Source organism: Argentina silus, assembly GCF_951799395.1.
Source record: "Argentina silus genome assembly, chromosome: X".
NCBI lineage: Eukaryota > Metazoa > Chordata > Actinopteri > Argentiniformes > Argentinidae > Argentina > Argentina silus.
In genome coordinates, this window is record NC_139653.1 from 36794853 (window position 1) to 36806897 (window position 12045).

Sequence of the window (12045 nt, forward strand, 5' to 3'; positions counted from 1 at the left end):
TCCACAAACATCTCCACCCTGTCTGTCTCAAAGTGCCTCTTGGTTTCACTGCCTGTCTGCTGTCTGCCTGTGCACACCGTTGAAGGGTAAAACAATGTTGTTACTGCAGTTGATAGTTAGAATGTTAATCAAAACATATTCAACAATTAATAATGTAATGAATCATTCACGAACATGGTAGTGGCAACACAGAACACAAACACTAATTACAAATCAGAAAATGAGTTACCGCATTGATCTATCATCCTCTATCACTTTTTCTCTCTCCTTCCTGTTTTCCTTCACCTTCTCATATTTTTCTCCATGCCTCATATACTCTGACACTCTGAACAGTAACATACTCCCTGCATCCCAATTCTCCCTTTCCCCTGAATTGTACACTTGTAAACTATGCTGTATTAATTCAAAAGCATAAGATTGATGTAATCATGAGCTCTTACAGCAATCCTTTGCTTTTAAATATACTGTATGTAGGGGAGTGCACAACTGCCCGCTTCAGGGGAAAGGATGGAGTATTGGGACACAGAGACTGTCCGCATCTAAACAGGGATCAATGTTTCTCCCAATACCCTTCACTCCTGTCTGTCTCCACAAGTAGCTATAGGCCTCACAGTTTAGCAAAGGTTAATTAAAGGTCAAGCCTCAATCTGTATGAGACAAACAGACCTTGTCCATACCTTATCCCTCTCTCTACCTCTTAATACAATAGCTCCAAATCTCCCGAGCTGTGTTGTGGGGGTAGTGGAGTGGATGTGTGGATGGAGGTTTTAATCTGAGAGCCAGAAGGCTGTAATCAGGGCCTCTGTAGCCCAAGAGGGTGGAGACTCGTTGGGCTCATCTGGGCAAGCCTGGCCTCTCATGGACCTGAGTCTGGCTCCATGTTTGCCTTCCGGCTCTGCAGGGTGACATCAGTGCAGTTAATTAGGAGTGTGGTTGCCAGCTTCGCCCTCCTGGTAGAGTAGCTTACCACAGGAAGGAGGGGGTTAGGAAGGAGGACGGGATGGGGGGAGTATGGGATAAGGAGGGAGAGGAGGGATGGGGGTAACAAGGGAGCATGGGGTGAGGAGGGTCCATGGGACAGAGAGAGAGTGGGGTGAGGAAAGAGAGGGGGTATGAAGGGAAGGTGGGGTTAGGATGTAGGACAGAATGGGGTGAATGTGGGGGGAGGAGGGAGGGCGGAGAGAGAGTGTGTGATTACACTCCAGTAAATCCTTCCTTCTCTGAAGGGTTAGGGTCCTACAGCTCAGACTCCCTCGATCTTTCTTTCTTTCTGTCTTTCTTTCATTCCTTATTCCTTGTACGATCTTCTTTCATCTCTGCCAGTTGCTCCTGTGCCTGCATTGGCAGGTCGGCTGCGCTCTCCAAAGCGCACGAATTCCAAGGGTCACGGACCCAGTCAAAACCAGCAAAGGTCTCAGCTGGAAAATACTTATTAAATCTCTCGTCAAGGGTTTGCAGATGCTGAGAGATAAGGCCAGAAAGTTGTTTGCTGTTTGGATGTGCACTGTACAGGGGAAACATCTCAACTCTCCCCTGTTTCACACAAGAGCGCCAGAGAGTGAGTTTAGACTTGAAGCCACGCAATTTGTCTGATGACCTTAGTAGATTTTCCTCTTTACCTTGCATTTTAGAATTAAGTTCATTGAGGTGCTTAAATATATCAGCCAGGTATGCGAGTTTCGCGCACCGTTGCGCGTCTGCAATGAATTCTTTATATGCAGAATTCTCTTCCTCTAGAAACACTCTGACCTCTTCTCTTCGTACAGTCGGTCCAAGCACTTTCCGCGTGAGAGCCAGCGGACATCCGTGTGCAGCAACAAGCTCTGATGCTCGGCTCCCATTTCCTCGCATAGAATGGAAAAAAGACGGGACTTTAACGGTCGCGCCTTTATGAAATTAACTATGTCCACTGCCCTGTCCAGTACATCTGAAAGACATTTCGTTAAAGTCTTGGCAACCAGTGCCTCCCTGTGAAGGAAACAATGCGTTGTGCGAACATTTTGGTTTTGCGCTCTGATCCTGCTGATGAAACCTTTGACATTGCCGGTCATTGCAGCAGCGCCATCGGTGCAGACACTGATACAATTTTTCCAACTTAGACCTCCCTTTTCAAGGTACTCTGTTGTGACACGGTATATTTCCTCTCCTGTTGTTTTGTGAGGCAAACACTTGCAAAATAAAAAATTCTCCCTCCATCAATAAATCTCACAAATCCCAAAGTTGTGCGTGGCCACTCACGTCTGTTGATTCATCAACTTGCAGAGAGAATTTCCCACATAGCCTTATTTTCTCTAAGACCACGTCTTCTATGTCTGCCGACATGTCATTTATACGCCTTCCAATGGTAGAGTTCGAAAGTGGTACCTTTGCGATCTCTTTAGCTGCTTGTGGGCCTATCATTTTGTTTACAATAGCTGTGCAGGCTGGCATTATCACTGATTCGGCAATGGTGTGAGGCTTTTTAGCCTTAGCTATTATTTCGGCTACCAGGTAGCTAGCCTCCAGTGCATTGTTTGAAACTTTCGCATACTTGAACATCACCTGCTCCTGTCGGCTGTGTTCGCTTTTCAAACGAACAAAGTATTCCCTACTTTGGTTGGCATGTGATGGGTGGTTGTCAGATGTCTTATCAACTTGCTGGGTACCATTGCCTGGTTGGACAATTTCATACCACATAACAGGCACAGGGGGAGAGGACATGACAGGTCTCCAGTGAAGATGAATCCAAACGTGAGGTAATTGTCATCATACTGTCGTTTCTTCATCTTGCTGGAGGTGCCTACCTCCTTCACTGACTGACCACACGATGACGATGTTGAGGGCTCAGATTCACATATATCAGACTGTGGAGCTTTTCTTTTCAAAAACTTGTCCATGCTGCTGGCTAATTAACTGCTACACAACGCTATGACTACTCATCCGATATCGCGCGCTGTAAATACAAATATTTGCCTACGTTCCAAACACTGATTGCAGCGTCGGTAGGCTACTAGAAAATTAATCCGAACTATTTTCTCTGATGTGTGCCTCGATTTACTTAACTGTATGATACAGCTAAAAGAAAGATTCCAAAATGATGCATTCATTTATTTCAATTTCACTATATTAGCCTAGTGTCAGCCACGTTTCTGCGGCACCCCTAAGGATGCCAGACGGCACCCCAGGGTGCCGCAGCACCCCTGTTGAGAAACACTGCCTTAAAACACACACATGCTCACGCACGCATGCATGCACGCAGACACACACAGACACACACAGACACACACAGACACACGCAGACACACACACACACACACACACACACACACACACACACACACCATGAAGCAAAATAAAAGCCCTTCTCAACATAGACCTAGTTTTTGTCTCTGTGGTGGGAGTGGAACGGCCGTCACTGTTGTTGAGTGGCTGAGAGTTTCCAATACTGTATCTTTGCTATGACAGCCTCCTTTTCAACCAATGGCTCACATACCAGAGTGCATTCTTATTTTATTTTTTTCATTGTCTTTTTTTCTTGCTTGTCATAGCCCATCTACCTTATCTGATTATGTCACTTATGTAATATTATACTAATGTAGCACGGTTACTTATTACATTACTTCACAACCAGGTGAAGGTTTGACCAGTTAACACTGTCATTTGAAGTACTGGTGAGGTGAGTGAGGGATTGAATCCTGGGCACGGTTGATCTGCATTATGACAAATTTTAATCCTGCACTATTTGTTGGCATCTAAACAAAGTGCTCCTCTTTTTGTTTTGCATTTGCCTGTGATGTAACCTCCCATTAACTGGCAATGTGTGGCATTGGACAGATGCTCTCTGTGTCTCTCCCGGCCCTGCGCTAGCTTCCACTGGATCGCTGGATCTGTCCCAGTGTGCCTCTCTGCCATTCTGGATGGTGCGCTATGCAAATTAACTTCACTGAGCCCCTGGGAAATTAAATATGTGTCCCTGTTAGCTCCGTCACCACTCATCCCATCCCGGGCATCTTGCCACAACCAGGGACGCCAGGGTCATAACTAGCCTTTGCCCTCCAGAGCTTTAAGTCAATGCTCATCGGTGTGGATGCCAGGCGATCCTCCTCCTTTCACCTTGCAGTGGTTATCAGTGATGCTCAGTTACCTTGTTGAGATTCCCCCAGTCAATCGCCTGGAGTGGAGGAGAGTTTACACACAACAGGTTCTCCCTGATGCTTCCTATCCATCCTCAAGACTTAATATTTTTACAAAGAGTATTTCTGAGTGCATGGAGTTATAAAACATTTCATGAGATTCAGGGAGAAAGACATGTTGAAGGAAAAGTGTATTTTCAAAAGTGTACTTCATTGCTCCTCTAGTCCTGTTGTCTCTCTGTCTTCGACGTGAAGAGACTCTCCATAGCTGATGGAGGCAGATATGTTTGTCATAATAGCCATCAATAAGGAATTATGTGTGTATTTTTACAGTTCCTATGTTGGAATATAGTTCCAGCAGTACTGTCCGAAAGAATTACTGCAGAGTGAATGTACTGTACTGTAACTGCACGTTTGGGGGTGTATTTCATTACACATGTTCTTGTTAGAAGACTGCTAATGAACTTGATGTCTTGGTGCTCCACAGTGCCTTAGTTTCACCCTACAAATGTTAGTCATATTTAAGCAGCAAAGCATGAAAAGAAAGTTACCGAAGCTCAATCAATTTGTTGAAAAGGTGTCTATGAGTGTGTCTATGAATTTGTGTAAAAAAAAACAACCCATTAAGTGTGCTGTCAGCTAAAATGTGCTTTTGAGATCACAGTGATCCAGGTAATGTAGTGGCTGCTAAAAAGGTGCCTTTAGATGAAGTGGTTAGATAGCTAGGTGCATTGAATTCATTGACAGTTAAAACAAAGGACTAGATAATAAATGTCAGTGAGCAGGTTTATCAACCAGTATGTTTTTTCAGTTCCTATGTAGCTATTGTGGTGGCAGCTAAAACATCCACTAAACAATTAATGGGGTAATGTAGTAAAAATAAAAATATTTTCCTGTGTTTTATATGGTATTTGCACTCTATGAGGTCGAAGTAACACTGTGAAACTGTGAAAAGTATTCTCACTATTCCTAAATATCTGAACAGCTTGAAACATACACCTCAAATTCTACCTTGTTTTCCATGGGTGTGGTATTGGCCCCCCTCATAGCATCACCAGGGGATCTAATTTTAATACACTAATGACAACAAAGTACTCTTTAATCAAATAAACCAATATTATCATTTGTTTACATTTTACACCCCTCTTGTTTTAGCCAGCATTAGCAGTGCACACAGTGACAGCTCCAGGTAGGTACAGATAACAGCCAATACTAATGAAACTGGCCATTTAAAATGTTGTGGTAAAATGCAGCAATACTGTTCAGAATACAACAGTAAGAACATTATAGTTTTGAGTAGTTTAAGTTATCTTGTTGTTTGAGCTAGCAGTGTTGTATTTTGTAAGTAACTTACAACAAAGTAAGTAACAAAGTTAAGTAACAAAGTAACTTACCAAAAAAGTATGTCAATGAAAGAAGACTCACAAGACAAACTGTCAATCAAAAATGCACCACCACACCCTAACCAGCAGAGGATGCATTTCAATGACAGGAGGAGGAGGCGGCAAGTGGAAACTAATGATTACAAATATTTATTGACGACTTTTGTTACAACAACAAAAAACACACACTGACTTTTTGGATACCAAGGGATGTTTGAAACTGTACATTAGAATGACTGTATGGCCCCTTTAAAAAGCAGTGAAAGGCTGTCCATCCGTGGGTCCACTTGTACTGAGTAACTAAAACATGATTAACCATGAAAATTAATACAGTAGTTAGTGTCATGTTGTTTCTGGTCTATTATTGAAAATATCAGTTGTAAAATGACAATTCAACAAAATGATAAAGGGATATATCCTTGGAAGAAATATTGTATGAATCCCAGTCAGCTGAGAAATGACGGCGCAGATCTGGTCATGTGGCCGTCATGTGGCCCAGGTACAACATTATTCCCTGTGCCAGAAGTGGGTGGTTTCCTGTTGAGTTTGCAGGGGGGGGCTGAGCCACGCACAGCCAGGAGGGGGGCAGTAAATCTCTCAGAAGTGGCTTTTCACAAATGGCAATACAATTTGCAATGCTTTCCAGAAATGCCAATGCACTTACAAATTGATGTTTCACATTGTATCCTGTTATTAATAAAAAAAAGGGAAAAGTTGGTTCAAGTTTCATTTGGCGTTTTTCTTTTTTAAGAATGCGACTCAAGCGAAATACTTGACAATCAGGGATGGGGGTGTTGGTCGAAAAAAAGGTTGAGAACTGGCTCTGTTTGAAAAAGAAAAAAAACAGTTACAAAAGTAAATTATATTCTGATTTTGTTTCTCTGTATCTAATCAAATTGTGGAGAACTACGCTTTTGTGTCCTAGATTCCTAATCCCACCCTCCATTTTTGAGCAAATTATTTTGAAAGAAAAACTATGAGGGGGAATTTGGTTCAATTTAGAATATGAATTTTAATAATTACCTGCTGAAGTGTATAGAGTCTTGATTACCGATTACTGTTGTAGTACGACATTTATGTTTCTAAGCGTTTTTTACTCCTCTACTTCCACTTATTCTACTGGAAACATAGGCCGCATTTACACACACATATCAGATACAATTATATATTGGATATATTAAATATTACACACATTTTCAAATGCTTTGTGTCTGATATGCTATGGTCGCATTCTAAAATAATAATAATACGGTCAAAAGTGCCCCCCAGTTCCTCCAAACCCTAACCCTAACCCTAACTCAACAATATTAACTTGCTGCTGTTACAATGGCAATATATAGCTTGCTTATAGTGTGTATAGTTAGGCTTATAGCTAGGTGTGTAAACATTCCCACGTTGGAATTATAGCACATAATATATCGCATATACAGTACCCTGATTAAGTAATGGGAGAGTGACAAATATGTTCTTCTTTTGGCTCCAAAATATGGGATTTGAAATCAAACAATTACTATGATGTTAAATAAGAGATTATCAGACTTTATTTTACTGTATTTGTGCACATATTGGTTTCACTATTTACAAATGACAAAAACATAGTCCCCCTATTTCAGGGTACCAAAAGTAATGGGACAATTGGCTTGACAGCGGTTTCTGGTTAGTAAGGGATGTTCCATCAAATCATTTGTGCAGTCATAAGAGAGCTGTCAATGTCTAGTATTTATTCTAGGCTTTGTGTTTGCCATTGTAGTCTGCTATTGGTGTATGTCAACATGAGGACCATGAGGCTGGAATATCATAAAACATCAATCAGAAATGTAGACCAATATAACCTTAGACTTAGCAAAAGCAATGGCTTGGAACATCTTTCAAAAGAAAGAAAGCACTGTGCTCAGCAATTGCAAATGGCCTGGTAGGCCAAGGAAGACTTCTACAGTGGATGACCGAAGAATATTCACCATAACTAAGAAAACACCCAAAACAACTGTCCCACAGATCAGTAACACTCTCCAGGAGGTAGGCATGAATGTGTCAGAGACTACCATCTGCAGAATATGAGGTGCAAACCACTAGTTATTCTCAAAAAGGATGGTCAGGTTACAGTTTGATAAAAAGTACCTAAAAAATGCCTATAGAGGTCTGAAAAGGTACTGTGGACAGATAAAATAAATATTACTAGAGTGATTATGTACTAGAGTGATTGCAAGAGGAAAGTTTGTACATTAACATCAACAAATGGAGGTCTCTAGACGTCAATCTGGGTACTTTGGTTCATAATTAGGGCCCGGGCTTTTAGTGTTAAAAGTACATCACCTGACATCTTTAATAAGCTTCAAATTGAAAGGAATTAATACACAATTAATTATATTAATACATGTTTTCTCTGCCATTTAATAACTAAATAACATACATAACCTACCTGTTACACAGCAAAATCTGTGATGAATATTTCAGCAATATTACAGCCTGCAGTCGTAATTACTGATTCATGTGCACTTATAAACATCCACATTATAGGAACAGCTCGAAGACATGCTTATAAAAAAGAGAAAAGTGTTTTATTCTCCCAAAAAATCAGAGTGGAATTTTCTGACATTTATTTAGAGAGTGGGAAGACTAAGAGGGAAATAGATGAGAGGGAGGACCGGGCAGACGGCTGGACCCAGGAATCACTAAGCCATGACACCAACACGGGCATGCATATTTGATAGGAAAACAATCCGCTCCTTCGCACCTGGCAACAGATGTTTAGTTTGCAAAGTGAAGTGAGGCAACATACGGTCAGTGAGAAACCTTAGATGGGGGCTGGGGATGTTGTGTCAGTAGCCTGTCTTCTCTGTCCCTCTCTGATGATAGTTATCGTAAGAGGACACCTCAGATGGACAGCATGTGTCTGTAAACGTGGTTTTGTCAGTGACACTTGATGCTTAGTGACTCATGATGAGAGAGAGAGAGAGAGAGAGAGAGAGAGATTGTGTGTGTGTGTGTGTATGTGTGTGTGCGTGCCTTTGTAAGTGTATGCTGAGTGTCATTGTGTGTTTGTTTGTTTGTGTCTGATATCAGCAGGTTTAAATCCTCTATAATACTGTGCCCTTTTTCCCATGTACTGTTTGTGTCACACCAAATTTCCTCACAGGTCTATGCAAGGTTTTGCCTGAAACATTCTCATATACCCTGGCCAGTTTACTGCTGGAAAGATTTAAAAAAAACAAAAAAAAAACACTGAAGTCTGTACATGTATTAGGAGATAATATGATGTGTTCACTATAAATGCGGATCCTTTAATGTAGGTATGTGTTGGTCCACTAACTCTATTTTCCTTCAATTTAGACTCCCTCTTCTCTCCTCTCTTCTCTTCTGCCCTTTCGCTAATGATGAACAAACATGACACCCTTTTCATTTCTTCCATGATTCTTTTCTGCTTTCTGCTGGCACCACTAACCCTGACCCTGTCCAGACTGGCAGTATGAGGGTAAGATGGTAAACCTTTCCTTTTCTTCCTCCTTTTATTGCTCTTCTCCCCATTCTCACCTCTCCCTTTCTCTCTTTTTCTTTCTGTTTCTATCTGTCTGTTTCTCTCTTTCATCCTGCCAGCCATGGTGGTTTATGTCAGCTTATGACAGTTTGTGACAAATGGATACAGAGCACACATTCCCAACTTCTGTCATTTTTGGGCTTCACTGATATAGACCTACTGTAGGAAAGCAGCTGAGTGGGAAGGGGGAAGTGTAAACCAATAGACACTGAAGCCTTCAAGAACTGGGACTGAGGAGACCCAATATAGATTGTAATGAAAAATGCACTGTTTAGAGTTTCCTTTTAGTGAGAGGCCACTCCCTACCTTTTATCTGCAGTAGCTAGCTTTCTTTACCTGTGCCACAAGTTTTAAGTCCCCGGTCATAAGCTGCCATCAATTATGTTTAATGTATGTTATTAATAATGCTATTACTATGCTGATGGTTTTGCTAAAGTGTATGACTATTAGATGTTGGATAACATACAGCTCATGTTTTATGAAGCCCCTAACCTGTGCTAATGTGTAGTGTTGCATTGTCTTTCCCCCATGCAGAGTGTAAGCTGTCTCGGTCAGGCCCCCCTGCCACCATAGTAACCATCGATGAGGAGAGCCCCAATGGTATGTACCTGCTGTGTATCATTCATCTGCTCTGGTAAAGCTGTAGTTATCATTCATACTTACAGTATACACAACTATACCAGATGCTGTACTTAAGTAGCCTGTGCCTTACTGTTATTGTACTGTTAAAATACATACATCAACAGGTGTATTTGATCCCAGATGATAGCACATGTCAGCGTTAATGTAAACACTTATTTCGAAAGTGGTCCTCAACCAGTTCGAAGTTTGATATGTGATAAAGCATACTGTGGGGACTACCCTGGGTATTTAACTGAGTTGAAGGAGACCTATTGCATAACCCTGGCCTTGATGCAGTGTGTTTTAAGGTTGTTTAATTTTTTAAGATGTATAATTGATTGCCACAATCTTTTTGGTGGGTTCAGTTGAGAATGTTGTCCTCTTTTCTCCTCCTGAGACCAAATTCAATGAGAATGCTATCGTCACCTTTACCAATAGACTTTGAATTGATAACATTGAAGGCAAAGCAACTGGTCGTTGCCACTTACTGTTGTGTGCTTGTGTGTGTTTTTGTTTGTGTGTGTGTGTGTGTGTGTGTGTGTGTGAGTGTATATGTGTGTGTGTGTGTGTGTGCGTGCGTGTGTGTGTGTGCATGTGTGTGCTTGTGTGTATTGGCCTCCCAAGGTGTGTGATGCTGGGGGAAGAGTGTATGGTGCAGATGGTGTTTGGCGTAGTCACGCAGCATGGGGCACTATTAGCGAACAGGCCGTTTCCCGTTGAGGGCGACTCTGCTATGCTTGACTGTGTTACTGGTGGCTTCCTGAGCTGGGAATGTGCTAGACAACTTAGTGGAGCATATCACAAATGTGTTACTGTTGTGTTCAGGTGTTTTGTTTGCTTAAAATGTTTCTGTATTTCATAAAGAGGAAGGAGGTATTCCTCTGTCTGAACCCTTCCTCTACTCATCCTCCTTCTTCTCTGTGTGTGTTTGTTTGTGTGCGTTTGTGTGTGTGTATGTGTGTGTGTGTGTGTGTTTGAAGAGTGTGTGTAGATAGTGTGTGCTCTGAGATATATAGGGAAGTATTTCTGACAGTGGAACAGGTGTGCCTTACTCAGCATGGCTCCCTGCAGGTATTAGATCTGCAGGTTAACTGTGTAATGAGCAACACTCTCTCTGCTTGTTAATAAACAATCACTCATGCTCCACTGGACTTCTACTGTAACAAACTGCAGGAGTGTGCGTGTGTGTGTGTGTGTGTGTGTGTGTGTGTGTGTGTGCATGTGTGCATGTATGATTCAAGGGCCATTGCTTGTGAGTTGGTTTTGGGTAGGGTGTCTCAAACATTAAAGACCCTCTCCAGTCAACATTGGTCCGAAATATGCAATTTAAATTTTTTATAAATTTTTAAATAAATTATATAATTATATAAAATAAGAATAAATAGAATAGATATCTAGACCCAAAGTCAAAGTCCTTAAAATCTGAGGTATGTCTTTTTGGAGACGTGCAATCAATCTGAGGTGACACACAACCATTTTCACCCCCTTGGAGGGGGTCTTTAAATCGCAACAACGAGACCCCCTAGACTTGCTTTCTCCCTCTCCCCTACCCTCTCAGTTCTCTCCTCATCCTACCTCTCTATATGTATGCCTGTTATTTGGTCCTTGAATGATTGCTTTGGGAATGTGTGAGGTTGCCATGCAGGCTTGCATCAGAAAGTGCCTCTTCTCTCTTGTCCCATATGTGGAGACGCGGCGATGCAGCATGTCTGAGGGATTTGTGCTAATCTTCCCTGTAAAACATTCATTTACGTGGGATATGGGTCTCTTCTGGCCTGCGTCCTTTCATTTATCTCTCTGTGATGAAACCGCCCAGCCCTGCTCCCCTCCTATAATGGGATGTAAAACAGACAACCCGTCATTATTGACCAAAGCAATTATCCTTCCAAATGTGCTCCATCTCTCCTTCCTGTCGCACAGACGGCATACAAATGACACATAATAAGATTCCATCTCACAGAATTGGCATTTATTTTCATTCATGTTGGTCACCAGGAAAAACAAACAAAACAAACACCAGACTTTCAAGGTTTGCATTTGTCTATGTAGAGGGAAAACCTGTCCCTCATAGGCTTGTTATTGTTCAAGCATGATCAAGATGTCTTGAACCTCACACTGGCAGAGGTGAATCCGTTACTGGGAATAGATACAGTTTAACAGTCAAGAAGCTTCTTTGTTTATTTTTTTGTTGTTTCTTTCAATGGTAGCTCATCACTAACAATGTGGTATTATTGTGTTGGGCTGATAGAAAGGTGCTACAGCATTGAATAAGAAACCTGTGGCGTAACTGCTCCATTTCTATACTCATGAATTTGTTCAAAGAGAGGGCTGAATTGTCGGTAGACCGCATAATAAGTGGGCTTGCATTAGCAAGTCCAACTCTTGATATTCCAAT

General features: G+C 41.7%; 1 protein-coding gene across 1 annotated transcript in view; it reads left to right on the forward strand.

The window, feature by feature from the left end:
• The window catches only part of LOC310823252 (protocadherin-15-like), a gene marked incomplete at both ends in the record, with an annotated part of 133145 nt that overhangs the window by 5496 nt on the left and 115604 nt on the right, over positions 1–12045 (forward strand). The window contains 2 exons of the mRNA XM_083696054.1: positions 8952–8966; positions 9564–9629. Of these exons, the coding sequence (XP_083552180.1) occupies positions 8952–8966; positions 9564–9629 (81 nt within the window). The remainder of the gene's footprint in view (positions 1–8951; positions 8967–9563; positions 9630–12045) is intronic.